At 45.9% G+C, this 23,260-nt stretch overlaps 1 protein-coding gene across 2 annotated transcripts; it reads right to left on the reverse strand.

Annotated features, from left to right (window-relative positions):
• Positions 1-119: 119 nt before the first annotated feature.
• cdc27 (cell division cycle 27) lies at positions 120-22,557 on the reverse strand. Of its 2 annotated transcripts, none has more exons than XM_085404970.1 (20): positions 22,400-22,557; positions 9,527-9,602; positions 9,301-9,448; positions 9,015-9,140; positions 8,834-8,931; positions 8,605-8,750; positions 8,305-8,525; positions 8,114-8,213; positions 7,493-7,602; positions 7,163-7,262; positions 6,868-7,048; positions 6,596-6,768; positions 5,212-5,364; positions 5,050-5,130; positions 4,794-4,921; positions 3,987-4,104; positions 3,436-3,564; positions 2,016-2,090; positions 1,712-1,841; positions 120-495 (listed from the first exon to the last, which is right to left on the reverse strand). In XM_085404970.1, the coding sequence occupies exons 1-20, from the start codon at positions 22,424-22,426 to the stop codon at positions 407-409; spliced, it is 2,409 nt and encodes an 802-aa protein (XP_085261096.1). In that variant the 5' UTR covers positions 22,427-22,557; the 3' UTR covers positions 120-406. The 2 variants fall into 2 exon arrangements, with proteins under 2 accessions (XP_085261096.1, XP_085261093.1); XM_085404967.1 differs by having other exon boundaries at positions 120-498.
• Between the last annotated feature and the right edge of the window lie 703 nt (positions 22,558-23,260).

Raw genomic sequence — 23,260 nt, forward strand, 5'->3', positions numbered from 1 at the left:
GATCTGAGTCATTACCTGTTACCATGGTAATATTAGCAAACTCAGTTTTAGCTGAACTTGCTTCCTATAAAAGGACTCTGGGCTCTGGCTGGCTACAGAGGAAGCAGACAGCAGTGGGCGGGGTTTAAATGTTTATTGATTATTACCATCAGGATGGAAAACAAAACAAAAGAAAAATATTAAAAACAAAACAAAAAAAACCCAGCTGTGATGACATGACAGGAAGGAAGTGTCAGGGGGCGGGGTTTCAGGGCACCAGCAGTCCGTTTCAGCCAACAGGAGGATGGGGAGAGAGGCGGAGCTAAACTGAAGGTCTGTCATTGCCTAGGAACAGTACGCCTCTGGCCAATCAAAACAGGGGAGGGACTGGCTCAAGCCAGGGTTGGGGCGGAGCCAAAGGGCGTGGTTAAAGAACGTCATCACTCTCGGCCGTGTGGAGCTGCGTGTCGTCGGCGTCCGTCATGATGCTGCTGTCCTGACTGTCGTCCACCTCGGCTGCTGGAGGGAGACAGGTTAGACCTTTTTTTTTTTTTTTTTTTTACAAATAAACTCGGAATAAGCTGACAACAGAATTCAATAAGTAACGTTTCCAGAAGAACGTGAAAGATCAAAATGAATCTGGATAATGTGTGTGTGCTAAAATAATGAACGGTTAGAAAGACATCAGCACATTTCAAACTAGTGACTGCAGAAGCAGAAGGCTTCCGCTCCTGCTGCTCTGCTCTCACTTGGCTGCGTTCAGCCACGCTTCCCTCGTTGCTCATCAGTTCCCGGCTCACTCACACGCTCTGCTCAACATCCCATCTTGAGCCGTGCAGTAGTTACTCATCTCTTATATTTATTTATCAATCACAGCTAGCTTGGTGTGGCTTGTGTTACAGTTCATTGTCAAATGCTTCATGTCAAAATGTGTGTAAACAATCGTGTTGCTAGGCACCCGTCGGGCCGCAGCAGCAGTTTTTCATTTCTGTGGGGTGGAAATGACGTCCTCGATGCTTCCAGGTACAAGTGTTTTCTTTCGCGTTTGATCCACACACTCCAAAATTCAGTATTTGTCAGAAAGCCCTGAAATATTTTATTTTAACAGAGATACAGAATTTTTAACCCTTGACGGACACACCGGCGTGTCCGCGTCACATGGCAACGCAGCCTCACCAAGTCTCCGTTTCCACTTGTGTTGAAAATTCAAACTGTAAACCTGACTTGGTGTTGATTGGCCGAGTAAAACCAGAGTTACGGGGAAAAACAAGATTTTCTAATGACAATACTCAGACATGGGCCCAGGTGGACAACAGGAGGAGGGATACACCTGCAGGTGTCAGGGCTGTGACCTGCCCTGCTGCCCTGTAATGGACAGGAACGACTTTTTGGCACAAATCAGTTGTGTGGCGTCCTATTGTGACAGCTTCTGTAACGGGTTTAAATACATGCGTGGCCAAGGCCCTTGCTGCGTTTTTACATCAAGTTTATTGTTTGCAAGATTTCTACACACATTTTAAATTTACGTTTGTAATTCTGGAAATGATGTTAAACACGTTTACAGTTTTCTGCTGTGAAAACATGTTTGTTCTGTGAAGTGGTGCCGAACACAGTGATTCTACAGAAGAATCAAACCCAGGACCACAGACGGTAAAACGCCATCAACTAAACATGAGTGTGGACTACTTCCTCTCTGCATATGACATCACCAAACAGTGGCAACAGTGCGTACCTTCGTCCTCAGGCAGGTATCTCTTGTCGATGGCTTCCTTGATCTGGTTGTTGGCTCCTTTAGGGTCCAGGTCCATCGCCCAGCTGAAGTTCATCAGAGCCAGGTGAGTCTGCCCCAGCTTCTTATACACCTGAGGCACAGGTGTAACAGTCATCAGAACATTTATTCATCACTCAGGAAATTACGGGCTTACAGTTGCTCCAAGGATTGCTCTGACTAGCTGCTTAATTTCTCTGCACACCTGAACAGCTTTCAGTGATGACAGCGTTTCTGATGACAAAAAGAGGTCAAAGGTCACACTTACCTTTCCAATGAGGAAGTAAACCAGCGACTCTTTAGGAACAATCTGCTTCAGCTCCTCCAATTCCTGCAGAGCCGCCTGCACGCATGCACGCACCCACACACACACACACACACACACACACACAGATCAGAGAGGCAGACAGCACAACAGTACAAGCGTCTAACAGCAGGGGGCGCTGTCTAAGTGGCGTGTGGCCTCCTGCTGTTGTCTGAGGTTTTCATGCTCCTTTTTTCCCTGCTCGTTTACATTGCAGTGAATGCTGCTGTCGCTCCCTTTCTGATGCCGTCAACCAATGAGAACTCAGCGTGCAGTCCACGCATCATGCATAGAAGAAGCCACATGTGACCACGATGGAGAAACATCAAAGCTCCTTTAAAATTAATCTGAGGTCAGACGCATGCGAACGTGGATGCTGCCTGCGAACGTGGATGCTGCCTGCGAACGTGGATGCTGCCTGCGAACGTGGATGCTAAACCGCAGACTGCATCTGTCTCAGCCGCACGGTCGCTGAACCGGCCCGCCTGCAGTCCAGACCTCTGGCCAGCTGACAACATCTGGAGCATCATGTAAGCAACAACAGGACGAAGCAGAGCCAGGACTGCTGAACAGCTGGAATCCTCCATCACAGGATGGAGGATTCCTCTCCAACATCACAGACTGATGTTAGAGAGGAAACACGGAGCTGTCCTACCTGCCCAGAGCATCCTTGTCAGATGCCCGAACCACCTCAGCTGGCTCCTTTTGATGTGGAGGAGCAGCGGTTCCCTCCCGGATGGCTGAACTTCTCATCCCATCTCTAAATGAGAGTCCAGCCACCCTTCAGAGGAAGCTCATTTCCACCGCTTGTATCCACGATCTCGTTCTTTCCATCATGACCTACAGCTTGTGACCATAGGTGAGGATAAGGACGTAGATACACTCAGCTCTCTGTTCACCACGACAGACCGGTATAGCGTCCGCGTCACTGCAGTACTAATCCATCTGTGGTTCTCCCGCTCCCTTCTATCAAACCCCAAGAGCCTGAGATACTTAAACTCCCCCACCTGGAGCAGGAGCTGTCCCTGAGTGGGCGCTGCACCCTTTCCTGGCTGAGGACCGTGCTGATTCTCATTCACGAGCTCATCAATTTATTAAAAGGATTCATTTTCTCAGTTTTAACATTTGAAATGTTTTTATGTTTCTGTATGAATAACATGACTTCACACAGACAAAGGTCAAAGGTCATGCTTTATGTAATCTGATTACAGAACAGGGTTAGAACAGAAGAGTATTGATCAGGGAGTCACTGGCTCTGGGTTTTAATCCACAGAGCACTTTATGATGTCACACAGTTTCCTTCCGGTCAGCTTTCAGACCCTCAGTGTGTTTTCACACCAGCCGATTACATTCATCACAGTCAGTTCTGACAAGTATTGATTACCTTGTACTTGTCGTTGGCGAACAGGATGGAGGCTCTGTGGAACTTGCAGAGTGGGTTTTTGGGGTCGATACCGATCGCTCGGTTCAATGTTTCTAAGGCTGCATCAGACTTCTTCAGAGCATGCTGCACCTGCGTGCGCGAACACACACACACACACACACACACACACACACACACACACACACACACACACACACACACACACACACACACACACACACACACACACACACACACACCAGAGGGTCAGTGCTACGAGCTAACAGCTCATCTGTTGCAGTCATTGCACTTCATTAGTCTCACTGGTCAGAAACCGGTTGATGTTTATTTGTTTGTCTCCTATGCGGAGAAGCAGCAGGTGGAAGTAAGGCTCTCACGAGATGACTGCTCGCTTCATGCCCCAAACCAAAATGGAGGATGCTGTAAAGCGGCTCATGGTGTCGTGACATCCCTTTCACACAGAAATCTTGTAAACATCTAAAAAATTGGAACTGTAACGGTTCATTCTGCACGTGCTCAGGTGCGCCTCCAGTGGGCGTGTGAAAACTTACCACTCCAATGTGGCAGAGCAGCACGGAGCTCTGAGGGTTGATGCTCAGGGCTTTCTTAAAGTGGATCTCAGCCAAGTTAAACTTCTCCTGTTTGTAGTAAATCATTCCCAGACCATACCTGCGCGCGCGCACACACACACACAATGAAGAAGATTAAAAACGATCATTACGGGTTTAAAAAAAAAAATAAAAAATTGGTGTCAGTGTCTATGAGTGTGGAGCAGGAGTGCGGCCCACAGACAGCCCACTATGGTGTTCAAGAAATATCTGCGTTTTTTTTAAATGATGAAGAAAAAGCTGCTGTGACAATAAAAACACGTTGTGTTACCTCACTGAGTAAGACTGTCGTTTAACTGTAGTCGTAAGAAAAAGAAAAATATCTGCGTGTGTTTGTGGTGAGCAGCAGGTCAAAGTTCATCATGTTCAGGCCTGTGGACCTGTGCGCACACAAAAACTTTGTATACAGTTGATTTTATGTAACAGTCAACACTGAACTGTAACTTTACTCTTTTACTCTGTGTTTTCATAACTTCTAACACGAGGTTTAAGTTTGAGACCTTTTGTGCTCCACTCTGGAAAACGACGACGGTGTAGGTTCTGCTCTCAGCAGTAAAGCTGCTCACATTCTCACTGGTTTATTCCCACATGTCTCTCTGCGTACCTTGTCTGTACCACTACACTTGCTGTCTCAGCATCTGCTTGTTTCTAAAGAGGCTACACCTATCAGGGAGAGCAGGGCCCCGTGGTGGAACCTTTATACATGTACTGTCAGTGGGCGTGGTCAATGTGGAGGCGGTATCAGTGTACCAGGCATTGTAGTGTCTGTTGTTGACTCTTATGGCGTTCCTGAAGCAGGCGAGCGCTCGGTCCAGCTCCTCTGTCAGAACGAACTCGTGACCCAGCAGAGTGTACGCATACGCGAAGCCCGGGTCCACCTGAGACGGGTACAGAGAGGGAGGGGCATCAGCTGACTCAGAACACAAAACCATTTCTGTACAGGTGAGGTGGCCCCAGCTGACCAGAGACCTTCTTCCCAGAATCAGTGCTTGTAACCGTGGCATACCTGGATGGCTCTCTGGAAGAACTTGATGGCGATGTCGTGCTCTCTCTGCAGGCTGAAACAGTTTCCTGCTACACACCAGGCCTGTAGACACACACACACAGTACATGTGTCTCAGTGTCACACAATCAGTGGGTTTCTGACCTGGACAGGTGAGCTCCTTACCTCGGGACAGTTCTTGTCCATGTCGGTCAGGTCTTTGGACAGCGCCGACAGGGCGACGTCTTTCTGCAGGTGCCACAGCGTGGTCGAGTAAATCTCCATCCCCTCCACTCTGTACGACTCGATCCTGCGCACCTCGCTGAACATACGCTCCGCCTACAAACACACATTGTCATGACAACGGACAAGCACCAGCAGTATCCAAATGAGGCTTCACCTGGACTGGAGGCAGTCTGCAGGTGCGCCATGAGATGACCACAAAGACACCGCCCCCTTCCTTATTTTTTCCCTCCCCATGTCTGTGACACAGATACGTTTCAGATAAAACTGAGTCCAGTGCCAGCGGTGCTAGTACAACCAATCTGAACACACCTGCGCTGTGTGCAAAGGTAACCGCCCCTGCTGTTAAATCACGATGAGACCACGTCAGCACGTCACACCACCATCTAAAGACAAAGTGAGGTGGTCTGAAAAATTGACGGAGACATTTCTACAGTCAGACGTGGTGGTGTGACGGTCTGGGGCTGCTGCAGCACCTGGACCACTCTCTGCCAGAATGTCCAGCCATCAGTTCACACCCTGAAGCTCAAGAGCACTTGGGCAGCAGGATGGTGATCTGAAACACACCAGCAACTCCACCTCTGATTGGCTCTCCAAAGAATCTGAACTCAAACAATCGGTCACTGACAGTCATCAGGTCAGGGAAGTTACTTTTGCACAGCACTGTGTATAGGTGAGTCGCAACCAATGTTCCCTCTGATGTTTCATGTGTCTGAACACACAAACTCCCTGAGCGGACACTTGGACCACAGTGAGCAACAGCAGACGTGTTACATGGTTTATTAAAATAATCAAATTACAGCATTTACATTTATATTAGACTACTTTTAATTAACTGCTTTAGCCCACTTACAATGAAAATTAAAAAAAAAAAATCTTGTTCATGACCTGTAGCATGTTAACACTATTGGAAGTAAAAAATAACTCCAATTTTGAAAACACAACTTTCCTTTTCTTTTTTTTTTTCTTTTTTTTTTTTTTTATAAAGCTCTGACTTGTATTGTGAGTCTGTGGTCTGGGAGAGAGTCTGTAACTCTGTCTGCAAAATACAGTAAATAATGACCAATGTTGGGCAATTAATTATGTAGTTACTTCTTCAAAAAAGTAACTGAGTTATACAAACAACGAAGTTTTTTGCAGCTGTTTACCTGAAAATACAGCCAAGGCGTTTTTTCAACAAACATTTCAAACTATTTACAGAACAATCAGCTGTTCTGCATCAAATCTGATGCCACACAAATTATTTGTGCCGCTCCAAAAATAATTTCTGTCCACTATGAGATGAAGGAGAACAACAGCCTGATACCTGCAGGCCTGTGTGCGTTACCTGTGTGTACTCGGCCAGCTCGAAGTAGCCCTTGCCGATGTGCGTGAGGACCCAGCCGGTGTTGTAGTGCTGGGGGGGCAGCGAGGTCAGGATGTTTATGGCTTCTCTACAATTGTACGAGCACAGCGCCAGGTAGCCCCGTCCCAGTTCCCGTAGCAACGCCATTATGCTGTCTGAAAACATAACAGGTGCGTCACATAAACTGTACTTACTGCATTGATTACAGCAGCCCTGGAGGAGGCGGAGCCTGGAGGCGGAGCCTGGAGGCGTACCTGCGGCGGCCCTCTGGTACTGTGGGATCTTTGTCTCAGGTAGACTCAGGCTGGGATCCAGTCTCAGGATGTCCAGGCTCTCGTTCAGGTTGGTGCTGTTGGACGTCTTCGCCGATTTACACTTCGTCTTCCTGTTCGGGATCTTTGTCGGGAACTTCATCTTCAGCTTCTTACTGTTCTCCTGCAGAGAGGAGAAGGACAGTCAGGAGGAAGGCTGGAGGCACCAAACAGGTGCTACTACAGCATGTAGTGGTTAGATTTAACTTACTACTACAGTGAGTACTACAGTGAGTACCTTGGCAGTAGAGCTGGCGCTTGTAAACAATCTGGAGCTTCTTCTGGGCTGAACATTTGGCGGCCCCGACATGCTGGGACTGAGGACCTGAGGAGAGCCACTGAGACACAGACAGGTGATCAGAGGTGGACACACTGGTACCTGCAAGTCCATCAGAGGTGGTAAAGTGAAATTACGAGTCATCATATACAATTTTCAGCTTCTCATCTTCCTCCTGAAGATCACCTAAAGAAGATCAAAGCAGCTGAAGGGCCGACACGTTTGGATCATCGGGCAGTCGGAACTGATCCCTGCTGTGCAGCAGGTCCTGTGATTGGCTGCCATAGTTACCTGCTGTGAGGTGCAGAGGTCTGCGATTGGTTGAAGGGGATGGGGAGAACGTCTCTGCTGTTACCGCTCTGACTGAAGACAGACTTGGACTGACTGATCCTGGAAACAGCCTGAGACGGAGAGACAGGTACAGGTGAGCAGAGGAAGAGGGGTGGATATCATCCTACGGCTAGGGACTGTTTGTGTTTCTCAAAGGGAATGATGTAACTTCCTGTGAGGTGAACAGGAAGTGTTTAACCTGTACTAGCCTTGTTGTGAACATTACTGGGGTCAAGAAGAAAAACTGAAACATGTCATTGTTGTCATTTATTTCAGAACCACTGAGTTAGGATTAAGGTCAAAGGTGTTGACAGGAAGTCCCTTATTTTGAAATGCAGTGTTAAGTGCGAGCCATTTGATGATGTTATGAAGGTTACGTGTGAAGTATGACAGTAATGTGCTTCTTGTTTGTCACATCTCTGTTATTATTCAAAGCTTCGACATAGCTGACTGGTGACCAGCAGGGGGCGACTCCTGTCTGTTACATGAGCAAACATCTTCCTGATTGGCTCTTTTCAGCTCCAGAACTCAAAGGTGAAATCACAGACACTCCTGTCTGTTTGTGTGTGTCTGTGCTGTTACCTTCTTGCTGGGGGCTGTAGTTTGTGTTTCCATAGTGGATGAATAGTTCTGTAGATATGTGGGGTCTCCTGGGCTGGGATCCAAGGGCAGGATGCCAAAGCTACACATACACACACACACACACAGTTTGTAAACACACTTCCAGCTGCAAAGGTAAGACTCCAACTCACCTGTGCAGGTGTTGTACTCACCTTGGCGTTAGTGGGCTGAGGGCTGCAGGACCTCCAAGTAAACTCCGCCCACTCTTGGGCTTGTTCTGTTTAGCTAAAAGTGAGCCAGCTGACGCCATAGAAACCGTGTTCCCCAATAAGGAGCCGGTGTCTGGAGAGATGAGGGAGGAGTCGATGTAGGAGACGGACAAATCAGACGCCAGCTTTCCGTTTGACGATTCCAGATTCAGACGATTCAACTCCTAAAAAACAAAAACGCTGTCAGCTGCTCATGGGTCAAAGCTCAAACAGCCGCACTGCAGGTGCATTTGTGTTGCTCACCAGCGTGTCCTGTGGCGTCTCCATGAGGGCGGTGTCTAATCTATGGGAGGAGTTCTGGGCAGGGCTTACAGATGGTGGAGGTGGGGCAATGGAGCAGTTCTGTAGCGAGGACAACCTGAACACCTGATCTGGGTCTGGTTTCTCTCCTAAAACACAAAGCATCAAGTGTAATTGAAGTCACGTGGAGCCTGACAGTGCTCATGACTCCACAGGAGGATGTGTGCGTTACCTAGGTGACAGAGGTTCTGGAAAGGCGACCAGAGGAACGGGTTGAGAGTTAGACTCCTCTGAAAACACTCGGCACCTTTGGCAACACGATCTGTCTTACTGCTCACAGAGAGAGAGAGAGAGAGACAGGTGAGTCAGCAGAGCATCCTCACCTGTGGAGCGCAGGTGAGTTTGGTTCTTACCAGTAAATGTGCCCCAGTAAAGATAGCGTGAAAGAGGCGGAGTCTCCAAACTCTGTGATGATGTCATCCTGACTCTTCTGTTTGTTCAGCACACCACCAATCAGAACCTGCTCTCCTTCCGCCAGCCTGAGAGACAAAGAGGCGGGGTCAGAGAGGCGGGGTCCGAATGGACTCTATTTCCTGAAGTTTATCATTTCTGACTACTTTTACATTTACCTCTGTGTGTGTGTGTGTGTGTGTGTGTGTGTGTGTGTGTGTGTGTGTGTGTGTGGCCATGTGTTCTTACTTGCTGAGCTCCACGCAGCACTTTGCCAGCAGGAATCGAACCTGTGGCGTGGAGCAACTGTGAGCCTTCAGCAGCCGGTAGGCTTTGTAGGGCTTCCCCGAGCGATAATAACATGTGGCCAACAGATAAAGCGCCTCCTCTGACCTCACTGACACACACAGGTGAGACACACGGGTGAAAAACAGGTACTGACAGGAGTGTATGTGGACACACAGACAGGTGTTACCTTCAGCGTAGAGCCTCTCTGCGAGGAAAACAGCGTCCAGGTAGGCGTAGTGGTTCAGAGCCTGCCACACTGCAGCCTGACAGAGACAGATAAGTGAGGCGCAGCTGGGAGGGGCAAGTCATCTTACAACAGGTCACATGATAAACTGTCGGGGTCCACAGCAATGCGCTGGCCTCAGGTGTGCCCGACATTCATTTGACTCTTTATGAGCTCATTGGTACCAGAGGCACTGAATCGAAGAGTCACGTCATCACTGCCACGGTGGATCACGGAGCTCGCTGAAGTTAGCTTCCTGAAGTTAGCCACGTATGCTAGATGAGCATACCACATAACATTAACTTGTCGGCCACGCTGGACATGTAATAATCCTGAAACAGTGAAAAACCTGCTAAACATGTAGATGTAGCTAGGGCTGGGTGATATGGCTTAAAATCCATATCGCGGTATAATTTGAAGCATATGCGGTAACAATACATGTTGCATATATTCTTTTCTTCTGTATAACGTATTTTACACACTATAAGGCACAATTAAAATCCTTTCTCAAAAATTGACAGTGCGCCTTTTCTATGAATTCTGGCTGTGCTTACTGACCTTGAACCGAATTTATGTGGTACACGGCGCTTTAAAATCTGTCAAAAATGTTTCAGTCCAACTTTGGTAAGCTACGAAGCCGCACGGCTTGAGGGATTGTCGGAGCATTACGGCTGCCGTAGTCAGGTCCCAAAGTCACACAAATACTGCGGCATCACTGAGAGTTAAAAACTGTCTAAATTCTTCCATCTTTAATAAAATGATCAGCGTTGCTGCTTTACCAGGTGTAACAATTAAGTTCAACATCCAGGCATCCATGAAAACAGAATTTATTACATTTAACGGAGTTAGAAGTTAGCTCGCTAGTTTCCACCTAAGCATGATATAGCATGTTCTGACTGAGAGATTGATAAAAAAAATTCAAACGTACAGCTCTGCTGTCACTTCCAACATAAAGTTAGACAGAAAATTAAACAGCAGTGATGTTTGTAGGTTTACTGAAGTTGGGCTAGCTGGTATATAATGATGTGCTACGTGATCGCTAGCAAAACAGTTAGGTTAGCATAACATAAACAGAGTGAAGCTGGAGGATGAACGCTAACTTTTTTCCATTCGATAAAATTTAGCGTGAGGGTTCCTGCTGGTCAGGAACAAATGCAATCGCATGGCAGGATGCTGTAAACGGACCAGAACAACTGAGATAATCCATCCACAATACGAGGTTAGTCATTAATATACTGCAACAACATGGGAACAGAGCAGCTGCAGAGAATTCGGCATTAATGAATCAATGGTATGGAAGTGGAGGAAGCGCAGTATAATTTGCAGATGATGTTGTTTGCAGACGCTGCAATGCTTTCGACCAAAACAGGCGCAGCTCGATGACACCATCAACATACGCTATCGCGTATATAGTCAAACTCTCTACCGTTGGCCAAATTTATATGGTTTCTACCGTATACGTTTATACCGCCCACGCCTAGATGTAGCTAAAGTAAATAAACAAGTGTAAATAGGCTGTCGCAACAAGCATCTTGCTCACTATGTGGAGCAAGACTTTGTTCAGTGATGCTGTGGAGTGTATCCCTGCCCGACTTCATGTCACACAATTTTCACCACGTTACCGACAAACCCTCAAATGACAGTGGACGAGATATGAATTTTCATGCTTATCAGTCTTTTGTGTCACGATAACAAACCTCAGTTACCGGGTCAAGTGTCCACGCTCATTGCTCAGGTACTTATTTACCTGATTGTATGTTTTTATTTCAAGAAGTTAACTAGGGTTGGAAAAAAAAAAAGATTTCCTGATTCAAATCGATTTTAACTTGAATAACGCACTATCGAAGAATTAAATCCTGACATCGATTTTTAAATATAAATGTGTTTGAAACTCCAGAATCAGCTTAAAGCTCACAAAAGAAAGACCAGGTCAACGATTCCACTAAAACGTGGAAACACGTTCACCTGACGGCACGGACACGGCGCTGAAAGCCGACGCCTCACAGGTTTCGTCTCCGACCAAGATAGCCTCCCGTGTCCCCCAGCTCTGTGGAGTGTTTTATACAGGCCTGTATCAGGGTCAAATTCAAGCACCTTTTAAGGTTCATTTTCAAGCACATTACCAAAAAAAAAAATAGATGTTTCACGTCACATCACCTCAGTAAGACCATGTGAAATTTAAAGCAAAACACCCTCGGCTTAAACACCTTTGTTAAAAAGCAACTCAAAACACACATTTAGCTTAAAATTAAGATGTGGAAATACGAACAAATTAACTTGTTAGAGATATTCATCTCCTGTTGGAAACAACAACCCAACAAAACAAGAGACCTGTACCAAACACCACAAAATAACACACAGTCAGGCCAGATGAAAAAGTCTTCTCAACAAATACTGATGCTTCTTTACTGTGTGACACTCAACATAAAACTGTAAGATGTTTAACTACACTGCTGTGTGTATTATTGTTGAAGTCCTAAATGATCACCTTGAAAGTGTTTGTGCTAATAACATCATGTATAGTAAACAGGCAGGGAGAAAAGCTCTGACTGGGAGGGGCTGTGGACACATGACTCACTCAGTTCATTCGACATAGGAGACTTTAAGAATGCACGAGCATCGAAAACCTGTTCATTTAATCTATCATCTGTAATATTAATATGTACAGCCATCATGTATCATCTCCCTTAAATAAGCAGGCAGCCTTAAAGTATGAAACATATGTGTCTCCTGATAGTGCCCAAAGGCCTCAGTGTGAGCTTGTTTCATGTGTAGGTGCTCACAATAAACACGTTTTGAATGAAGGCCGGGGAACTTCGGGAGCACAAAAACGTGTCAACTCTGTGCACGTATGAATCGTATTACCATTGTTTCCCCCTGAGGTGTTGCCAAAGACACAGAGTTACATAAATCACCATAACTAACTGCGTAGCGCTGCTGTATTGCATCACACTCAGTGCACTTCAATCATTTGTCCAGTGAGTTTAATAGCTAGCAAAAAAATAATAATAACTTTAAAAATTAGCATGCGTAATGTAATACTCAAACACTCATTAAAACGGCAACCTGGAGTAATGTTAGTGCACCTACCCATGTTGGGGGGGGGGGGGCAAACTGACATGCAGAGGTGCAAGCAGCCCCAGGCGGACAAACTTGCGACTGATTTTATGTCTCTGTGTGATAAGAAAAGTATTCAGACAGTTATTTGTGCTGAATGAAAAACAGTTTGCAGCTGTTTTAAGCACCACAACCGAAATCTTTAAACCTTGAAAAGACATTAAAGTCCACGAATTTTCAAGGGTTTCAAGCACCTGCATGAACCCTGTTCGTAAACTGTTGATGATGAGTCTGCACATTCAGTGAGAAACTGAGATTACCCATAATGCATCACTGAACGACACAGGAAATCTTTTCTGCCTGTGGATATAACTGAACTCCTTCCACCTAACACACAGCTCACAGTGCAGCAGCAACAGCCTTTTGCAGTAAAATAACAAAGTTTCCAGGTTAGAGTAAAATCTTGATCGTGTATATTTCACCTCTGTAATATTTATAACTGAGCTATTTCTTATATTTTGTAAACTTTATAAAATATTGTCATTTGTCTGTTACTGTTATTGTCCTGAAGCGACTGTAAACTAGGGTTGGGCGATTGGAAGAATCTATCGATTATCAGCCTATTGCCCATCGTTTTGATTTATTTGCCCATGAGTAAGTTTGCCAATAATGATGGCGCTAATAGATCCTATCAACAGAAAAAACAGCCCCCTCCTCAGAGAGCGCCAAATCCTTGTTGACAGAGCTGCAGAAGCTGCTGATAGCCTAGCATTCTCAGCCGGATGGTGAACACGCACATGCTCATGCCAGTTAGTCTTTGTCTTTTATCCTGTCTTCCTTCTCTCACCCCAACCAGTTTCTGTATCTATGAAGCGCCTTGAGGCGACTTTTGTTGTGATTTGGCGCTATATAAATAAAATTGAATTGAATTGAAAGTAGAGCTGGGCGATATAAGATTTTTTCATATCACGATATGTTTTTTTCATTTCAGGCGATAACGATATCTATCACGATAAATTCAAATTCAAATTTTATTTGTCACACACACACACACACAACCATACACAGTATGACATGGGGGTGAAATGCTTGTAGCTGTACAATGCCCGACCATTAAATGACAGAAGAAAAGTTCTACAATATTTACAATTTACTACAAAAATGACATGAGGTGAAATGCTTGTAGCTGTGCAATGCCCGAAATGACAGTGGTTTTACAGTATTTACAATTTACAGGTTATACAAAATTTACAGATTTAACTTAGAAATTTACAGTAAAAAAAATGTGCAAATAGCAGAAAGAGATTATAAATTATAGGAAGTGTGCATGAAGAAAAAACAGAGTGCATGTGGTGATGTGATATGTGTGGGAGAGTCCAGTCCTACACCTGGTTCAGGGCCCGAATAGCCTGGGGGAAGAAGCTCCTCCTCATTCTCTCTGTTTTGGCCTTAAGGGAGCGGAAGCGCTTCCCAGACCTCAACAGTGAGAAGAGTCCATTGTTGGGATGGGAGAGGTCCATCATAATCTTCCTGGCTTTGGTCTTGCACCGCTTGGTGTAGATGGACAGCAGGTCAGGGAGCTCTGATTGAATGATGCGTTCTGCCGAGCGCACCACCCTTTGCAGATCTCGTCTATCCTGCTTGGTGCTGTTCCCAAACCAGGTGCAGATGTTTGATGTCAGGACGCTCTCGATGGTGCAGGAGTAGAAGTTCTTGAGCACCTTCAGTGGCAGATGGAAGTCTCTAAGTCTTCTGAGGAAGAAGAGACGCTGACGGGCTTTCTTAACCAGGGTGTTGATGTGACAGGACCATGACAGGTCCTGAGTGATGTGGACACCCAGGTATCGGAAACTGTCCACTCTCTCCACTGGCGTGCCACTGATGATGAGGGGCTTGTAATTCCTCGCCTGCTTTGTAGTGAAGTCCACGATCAGCTCCTTAGTCTTGCTGATGTTTAGGAGGAGGTTATTCTCCTGGCACCAGGTCTCCAGGTTCCTAATCTCCTCCAGGTAGGCCGTCTCGATGTTGTCGGAGATCAGGCCCACAACAGCAGTGTCGTCAGCAAACTTGACAATGGAGGTGGTGTCGGATGTGGCTACACAGTCATAAGTGTACAGTGAGTACAGCAGGGGGCTTAAAACACAGCCCTGAGGCACTCCAGTGCTGAGTGAGATGGAGGGGGAGACTTGTTTTCCCACCCTCACTGTTGGGGTCTGTCTGTGAGGAAGTTGAGGATCCACTGACACAGTGATGAGCTGAGTCCTAGATCCGTCAACTTGGTGAAAAGCTTAGAGGGAATTATTGTGTTGAATGCTGAACTGTAGTCCACGAACAGCATCCTAACATAATTCCCTCTGCCAGTGTCCAGGTGACTCAGGGATGTGTGGAGCAGGTGAGATATGGCATCGTCTGTGGAACGATTAGTCCGGTAAGCAAACTGAAGTGAGTCGATGGTGGGAGGAAGTGAAGAAGTGATGTGATCTCTCATCAGTCTTTCAAAACACTTCATCACAATTGAAGTCAGTGCTACTGGACGGTAGTCATTGTGGCAAGCGGGCTGTTGTTTCTTTGGAACAGGGACAATAATGGACCGTTTGAAGCACGTGGGAACCACAGCTTGGGCCAGGGAGAGGTTGAAGATCTCCGTGAACACCGGTGCTAGTTGATCAGCGCAGGCTCTAAGGACCCGGCCAGGGATTGCATCTGGTCCTGCTGCCTTCCTGGTGTTCACCCTCCTGAAGGTGTTCCTCACGGCATGCTCTGTGATGACGAATGCATTTTCTTCACTGGTGCACTCCGAGCGCGCGCAGCCGTTTGTTGTTTTAATTGCTGCGGCGTCGAAGCGAGCATAAAACGTGTTCAGCTCATCAGCCAGTGAAGCATCGGCATTCATCATTGAAGAAGCTGGTCGTTTATAGTCCGTTATAGTCCGCAGTCCTTTCCACAGGCTCCTAGAGTCGCACTGTCGTAGCTGTGACTCTAGTTTTTCCCCGTAGCTCCGCTTTGCCTTTCGGACCGCGCTGCGCACGTTGTAGGACGCAGCCTTGTATAGGTCCATATTACCGGAGACAAGCCCTTCATTGTAGGCAGCGGTGCGTGATCTCAGAGCGTCGCAGATGTTTTTATCCACCCACGGCTTCTGGTTGGGAAACGTTCGGATGATAGTTCTTTCTGCTGTGTCGTCCGCTAGTTTCCCGATAAATCCCACAACCGCTTCCGTAAACATGTTGATGTCATCAGAGCTGCGCCGAAACATGTCACAGTCTGCGTCATCCAGTGCGTCCTGCAGCGCGGCCACCGATTGGTCCGTCCAGCGAGCGACCTCCCTCCTGATTGGTGGTTGCTGCTTTAGCCTTTGTTTGTAAGCAGGTATGAGGAAGATGGCGGAATGGTCCGATTTTCCAAATGCCGGCAGGGGTTGAGCCTTGTAACAGTTCTTGAACGGGGTGTAGCAGTGGTCTAATGTCCTCGTGCCCCGGGTGAGGCAGTTGATGTGCTGGTGAAGGTTGTGAAATGTCCGTTTGAGATTCACTCTGTTAAAATCTCCCATAACAATGAGTGCGGCATCTCAGTGAAGTGTTTGTTGATGTGTGAGAGCCTCATGTAGCTCACATAAGGCAGTGTCCGAGTCCGCGTGAGGCGGAATGTAAACAGTTCAGGCAATGACCGCAGTGAATTCCCGAGGGAGATAGAAAGGGCGACACTTAACGATCAAAAGCTCCAGATTGGGCGAGCAAGAGCGTGTGAGTGGGGAGATGTTTGTGCTGTCGCACCATCTGTTGTTCACCATCAAACACACTCCACCACCTCTTTTCTTCCCCGACTCCATTGTCCTGTCCATGCGGTAAACCGAAAAGAACCCCGTCGGCTGCACGGCGTGGTCTGGTATCGCTGGGTTCAGCCAAATAACTATATTTGTAAGATTTAAATGTGCCGTTGCTCACAAGTAATTTCCCATAATAAGTTCAACAGGGTAGATGTACTTAAGGAACATGAGACTTTTTCAGATAAATAAAGGCAAATATTGCAAACTACACAAAAGGCAGCCGCTAAAGCGTTTAAGTTTCAAAATAGAACAAATGAAACAGACTAAATTGTCAATTCCACTTAGAACCAAAATATTAATTCTAAAAATAAATCTTAGTTTGTTTTACAGAAGAACAGACAAAACTGACTAACTTTTGTCAATATCAAATAAACTGAGAACTAAAAGGAAATTCTCAATCTCTCCTTGTTGTATAGCTTAGCTTTTCAAACAGTTTTAACAGTTACTTTAGTCTGACAAAAGCCGAATGACGAATTAGCGCTTCCAGTCAGAGACTGAGGCTACGTCCACACGTACACGGGTATTTTTGAAAATGGAGATTTTCCGTTTTCATTTTAAAAAATAATCCCGTCCACACATAAAGGCAGAAATGAAGGAAAACGCTGCTATGAACATGCCAAAGCAGCAGGTGGAGCTAGATTCCTAACCGTGCAGAAATGTTGGCCAATCAGAAGTCTAGAAGCCTCGGTGGGAAAAAGTAAACAAAGCTGGGGCATAGAAGCAGAACCGAGCCGTATGTGTGGAGGGACAGTAACTGTGTGTATATGTAAGCATTTAAACACTGCAGAGAGTAGAATTAACAGTATTGTAGAAATTCATTTCACCGAAACAATAACGTGGCGCACAGTGTGACGTCAAAAAATGCGCACACCTTTGACGTTGCGTTTTCTCCGTTTTTCTAGTCCACACGTAAATGCAAAAACGGAGTTTTAGAAAATATCCACCCTGGCCGGAGTTTTTAAAAATCTTCGTTTTCAGTGACCAAAAACGCCGTTTACGTGTGGACTAAAGGTGCAAACGCATAGAAAAATCTGCGTTTTCAAGAATGCCCGGGTACGTGTGGACGTAGCGCATGCACCAGTTTATTGTATTTCCAGACTTGCTTTCGGCACATTTACAGTGCACGCTACTCTGTTTTTTGTCAGACTTGAAATAGCCGAAATACCTTCACACTACGGAACTTCTATGGCTCTTCCGTTCGACAATCTCTCCGGCGTTGGAACCATCATCTGTTTTCTCTTCGGTAGCGCTCGGTTGATTTTTCTAGTCTGCACACTCATTTCCTCCATTACCCGGGCGGTACGGTGGCTGGCTGCTTCCCAAACAAATACACATGTGGCTTGGCACTTGTGCTGTACGTAACAAGTCACGTGACATGACGCTGCGGCTGTGATTGGTTCGGCTCTGCGCTACTTAATTCGGATTGGCTGTTCTTTTTTTTTTTTTCAAAGAGGAGAAGAGCGGCGAGGTCTATTGCGATAGTTAAATTTTTCTATCGAGAAAAAGTTATATCGCGATACATATCGTTATCGTTCTATCGCCCAGCTCTAATTGAAAGTTAGCCGCGTTTGAGAGCTTTGCTTGCACTAGGGCTGGGCCATATTATACCGTTCACGGTAATACCGGTATAATGTTAGGCAACGATAGGAAAATGAAATATCGCGATAGAATGGGAGTAAAACACGCATGCGCAGTGCCTTTGTTTTCATACGCACATGGCCGATTGTTGAGTGAAACAGATGAACCAGAATTGGTTTGTAAAAATGGTGCAACTTCAGTGATGTGGAACTGGTTTGGTGTTTGTCCGTCAGATACACGACAAAGCACATTTTTTTGCAGAACATGCAAGCAGCCGTCGTTATTGTCGTATTTGACGGACTAAGATGCTCTTAAATCTGGGAGTAATCTGGGTCCTAAACTCCATATATTTCAGGTCAAACGAACACTGCAGCATCACTGAGAGTTAAAAACTGTCTAAATTCTTTCATCTTTAATACGATCAGCATTGCTGCTTAACCAGGTGTAACTATGAAGTTTAACTTCCAGGCATCCATGAAAACAAAATTTACTACATTTAACGGAGTTAGGAGCTAGCAGGAAGCTAGCGGAAGTTAGCTCGCTAGTTTCGCTAGTTACCTAAGCATGATATAGCATGTTCTGACAGAGATTTCTGAAAAAATTCAAACGTACAGCTCTGCTATCACGTCCAACATAAATGAAGACAGGAAACTAAACAGCAGTGACGTTTGTAGGGTTACTGAAGTTGGGCTAGCTGGTATATAATGATGTGCTACGTGATCGCTAGTGACACAGCTATGTTAGCATAACATAAACAGTGAATCTGGAGGACGAACACTAACACTTTTCCACTTATAAAAGTTAACGTTAAGGTTCCTGATAATTAGAGACAAATGCAATCGCATGGCAGGATACTGTAAACGGACCAAACTTCAGTCAGGAGAACTGAGATAATCCATCCACAATACAAGGTTAGTCATTAATATACTGCAACAACATGGGAATAGAGCAGCTGCCAGAGAATTCAACATTAATGAATCAATGGTACAGAAGTGGAGGAAGCAAGAAGAATGAGTTTAATAAAGTTTGATTTATCTGATTGCTTTGTTTCGCTTAATGTGCCTTATAATCCCGTGCACCTTATGGTCCGAAAAATACGTACTGCACACTGCAGCTTAATGTTGCAAAGCACCTCTTTTTAACTTCAGTGGATATTATACATGGTTATGCTCAGGATATGTCAGACCATTTCTACTGGAAATGCCTTTTGGTTAAACTTTAAGCAAGGAATTTGCATTTGCACTGTTACATTTTTATAAAGCTTTAATGTACATAAAAACCAGCTTCTTGTTTAAGTGAAAATAAATGGAAGGTTGTCTTTTTGCGCTAGTAATGTTGTGGAGTTGTATTTTGTCTCGCATCAATTATATCGTTATCGCAAATTTTCAAATATATATCGTGATAAATATTTTTGGCCATATCGCCCTGCTCTAGCTTGCACTATACGTCTGCACAAGCAGCACACCGCTTTGGTTACATCCTTAGGTTTACGTCTTTCATCCCAAATAAGCGACATTATGACAAAGACGATTAACAACTAACCTATCAGGACCGGACTGAGCTACAATCCCTGAAATGTCTCTGTCAACATATTCCAGGCAGTTTGTCCAAAGTTTGTTCATTCTGCGCTTCAGATGGGTTGAGAGCGTTACAAATTTTAGTCGCGTCAACACCGGATTAACGTGTTAACGCTGACAGACCAAATTTTTTGGGAAATTAGTTTGTCCATGTTTGGTCTTCACATCAGTCCGTGCATGATTACGTTGCTCCGCCCATCTTAATGACTGCGCATCCAAGAAATATGATCATCATCATCATCATGACATTTGTGACTGAGTCCCAAACCGAATCTGAGTCGGGACCTTTGAATCAGTTGTCGAAATCAGTGATGATCCCAGACCTGAGTCGACGTAGCTCAGTTGTGATTGATGACAGCGACACTGAGGTGAACTGCCGAGTACAGCGCTGCTGTAAGTTTCTCTTCTCCTCACGGCCCTATATGAGACTTCTTTTAAAGTGGATCTATCTCAGTGGCACTTAGGAAAATAAACTCTCGTGATGTGAGAACGTAATCAAACTGTTGATCAGAGGGAAATTAGTTTAAAGACACTACAGTCTAATGTTATCTGGCATGAGCTCGAGTCTGTCTTGCTTTGTTCACAGAAATAGGTTTCTAAACCAGCGGGGCCTGCGAAGCGCAGACCCAACAGACATCATGCTGTTGTTCAGCCATGTCTCAAACGCTCGCATGTCTGATCTGCTGACCGTAACTCAATGCGACAATGTTGAGATTAAATACATTCCTGTAGGATTTCTTATGTTAGAGCCCCAACTACAGTCCAGGAGTGAGGCTTAAGGTGAGGAGGAAGATCAGAGTTCAGAATCCAGAGCTCAAGGGCTCCAATAGGCATGACCCTCCAACTGCCCACCCTACCAAAGCCAGGTCAGGATAGGCTGAGCCACAGAGCGTGGAAGGACCACACCTGTCCTAACAGTAGGAGCCTGAGTGAGAAAAAGGAAATGATGTCAGAAAACATCAATGAAAAGTCAAGACAAGCTGAGGCTCTGAAGATGAGGACGCCGCTGAAAAGGAGGTGGGAGGAGTTAGAGTGTGGAGATTTGGGCCGTTTGAAGTTGGAAAAAGAAGCAAAGCCGCTCATTTCCATAGAGACAGCAGCGTTCTCACCACTTACGACACAACGGCACGCAGTGACATCATAAATGTATTTGCCCACTTCACTGTAACAATGCAACGACAGCAAGCAGAGCAGAAAACATCCAACTTCAGTCACCGGCCCTCGTTACCAGACACACAGCTGCATAGATGTGTCTCACATCACCTCCACATGTGGAGACACGGACGAGCTTCTGTAAGCCTACTGTTTCCACACACACGTTGGTGTATCTGTGCAGCTTCTCAGATTGATTTTGCATTAAATCTGCATTATTTAGCCAGAACTCCTGGCTCAGTTTGCTGTGAGAAACAGATCTCCTCCCACACTCAGCTATAATCAGTGTATTTCAACAGTAAACACAAAGTTATTGATCAAACGCTGGTATTGTTCATTAGAAAGCTGAACGACTACCAGCAGTACAGGTTTACCTGACTGTAAACAGTTTTTGACTCCAGGTTAAAATAAAGGCTGTGTCACCTGTACCTGCTCACAGCGAGCCATACATAATCAATAGCCAATACCGTAGTTAGATCAACACTCTGTGTGCTGCCATTGGTCAGCACTCCAAACACACACCTGAGAGCATCATGTGAGACAGGACGTGTTTATGCCAGACTGTTATCGATGGGTCAAACTCAGGAAAGTTATTGATCAATACGCTGATCGATCACTGCAGCAGTTCCGTTACTGACGTCACTTCACTTTAACTCTGCAGTCACAGTTTACCCGAGTGAGATCAGAAACACACCTGTGAGGAGACATTACCCATCAGTCCGCGGCTGACATGGCAGCTAACAGCTAACGGCGGTTCATGTTACCGGGCAGTTAGCTGCCATTAGCCTGTGTTAGCTGTGAGAGTCTAACGGCCGCGGGATACCTTCATCTGTTCTCTGATCTGCGATCAGACTCTGACATTAACAGACCCCGAAGGAACGGATTTGATCGTTTTATGAACTTTAAAGCAGAGTTCCTTCTCACTGAAGCTCCATTGAGTGCTAGCAACTGCGTTAGCTGCTAACCGAGTCATGCTAACACAGAACTCCATATGAAATCCAACAGTTTCTCTCGGCACTCTCACCTGCACACATCTTAAACTCCGTGATATACTTAAGAACATCGGGTCCTGTTCTATGACAAATACTGCTCACAGTCAGTGATCCACCCACAGTTGGTTCCGGTGAAATACTGACTTTAAAGAGTGTCTGTTCGCTCTCCGCGGGTCATTTCCCCTCAGCCGGACTCAGGCCTCTTCAGATGGACCTGCTCGGATTCCGGATTTATTTTAAAATTAGACAGTGTTCGTTTTTTGGATCTGAGCCCAAAAGATGTGCGGAACAAAACGAATCATGAAATATCAAATAAACTGACCAATTTCCCCTTTAATTAGATCGGAAATACCTGGAATCTTAATCTGACAAATCTTTAAAAGGTGTCTGGCATGACATATCTCAGCTGTACCGGGTGTAAATTAACAGCTCTGCGTGACCCGAACGGGCCGTGACAGAAGGTACTAACGACCACCAATAATCGCAGAAAACTCTCTCTGTGCCGTCAGCGGGCCTCTGTAGGGCCTGCGGCCGAGGAACAGCGCTCTCACCACGGATTGCACCCGCCGCTAAGGCCGGGCGCAGAGACAGGCACAAACTTCATACATGCTCCGCTCCCCACGCGTGACAACGAGCCAAAGATGTGTTTTCATACCTGGACAGGTTCCTGCAGCACCGTCATCCCGCTCTGAGACTCCTTCTGTCCGGTCCGGGGGTCTCTTTTCTCTCCGCTCTTTCTTCACTTGAGACTCAGGAGGAGCTGCAGCCGAACATTTGAACATACCGACCGTTAGCAACCGAGTACCGCCGAAGATACCCGAGGAGGGAAAATGCCGCGACGGACATGAGCGACTGTGAAACGGAGAAAGCCGATGTATCTCCTGCGCCCTCTGGTGGTAAAACGTATTACAGCGGTGTTCAGTGTTCTGTCGCTTCCTGGTGCTCAGACTTGTTAGTAGCAACAGCAGACTGGCTGACATGAAGTCGTGAGCCATTTACAATGGCGGTTTTAAATAACTGGCGGTTGTGGTCTTGGGCAGATTGACTATCTTTGGGGAAGATCCTGAACCCAGAGTTTCTCCTAATACATCCATCAATGTCTCCAAAAGTTGATTCTGTTCATCTGGACGTAGCATTTTGTGGGAGAAACGTTTCGTCACTCATCCACGAAACTTTTTCAGTCTCAGCTGACTGCAGGTTTCAATCTTATAAACAGTACATTTGCATAATGACTGAAACCAGCACCAGTGAATGAAATTCACAGAGATTTGGGGAATGGCTGCAATCACAGCATTGTAAGATGGTGACAGATGTACCCTTAGGCCCCCTCCTCAATTCAGAGATTCTCTTTCCCTTTTTACGTAAATGGCCTCCTTGACTCCTGACTTGCAGTCAGCTGAGACTGAAGAAGTCACTTGGATAAGTGACGAAACGTTTCTCCCACAAAACGCTACGTTCAGATGAACAGAACACACACACTCTCCACCCTGCTGCCAACAAGAAAGAGGTATCGGAG

The sequence above is a fragment of the Rhamphochromis longiceps genome, linkage group LG4 (assembly GCF_057381845.1).
Source record: "Rhamphochromis longiceps isolate RC_006_pf linkage group LG4, R_longiceps_female_GT1.1, whole genome shotgun sequence".
In the NCBI taxonomy this organism is placed as follows: domain Eukaryota; kingdom Metazoa; phylum Chordata; class Actinopteri; order Cichliformes; family Cichlidae; genus Rhamphochromis; species Rhamphochromis longiceps.

Excerpts from the sequence above, each read along its gene's own strand:
- cdc27 (XM_085404967.1), bottom strand. The coding sequence starts at position 22,426 with ATGACGGTGCTGCAGGAACCTGTCCAG. Across the intron at positions 8,214-8,304 it reads CTCAGCCCACTAACGCCAAG|CTTTGGCATCCTGCCCTTGG; the intron begins GTGAGTACAACA and ends GTGTATGTGTAG. Across the intron at positions 5,365-6,595 it reads AGCTGGCCGAGTACACACAG|GCGGAGCGTATGTTCAGCGA; the intron begins GTAACGCACACA and ends GTGTGTTTGTAG.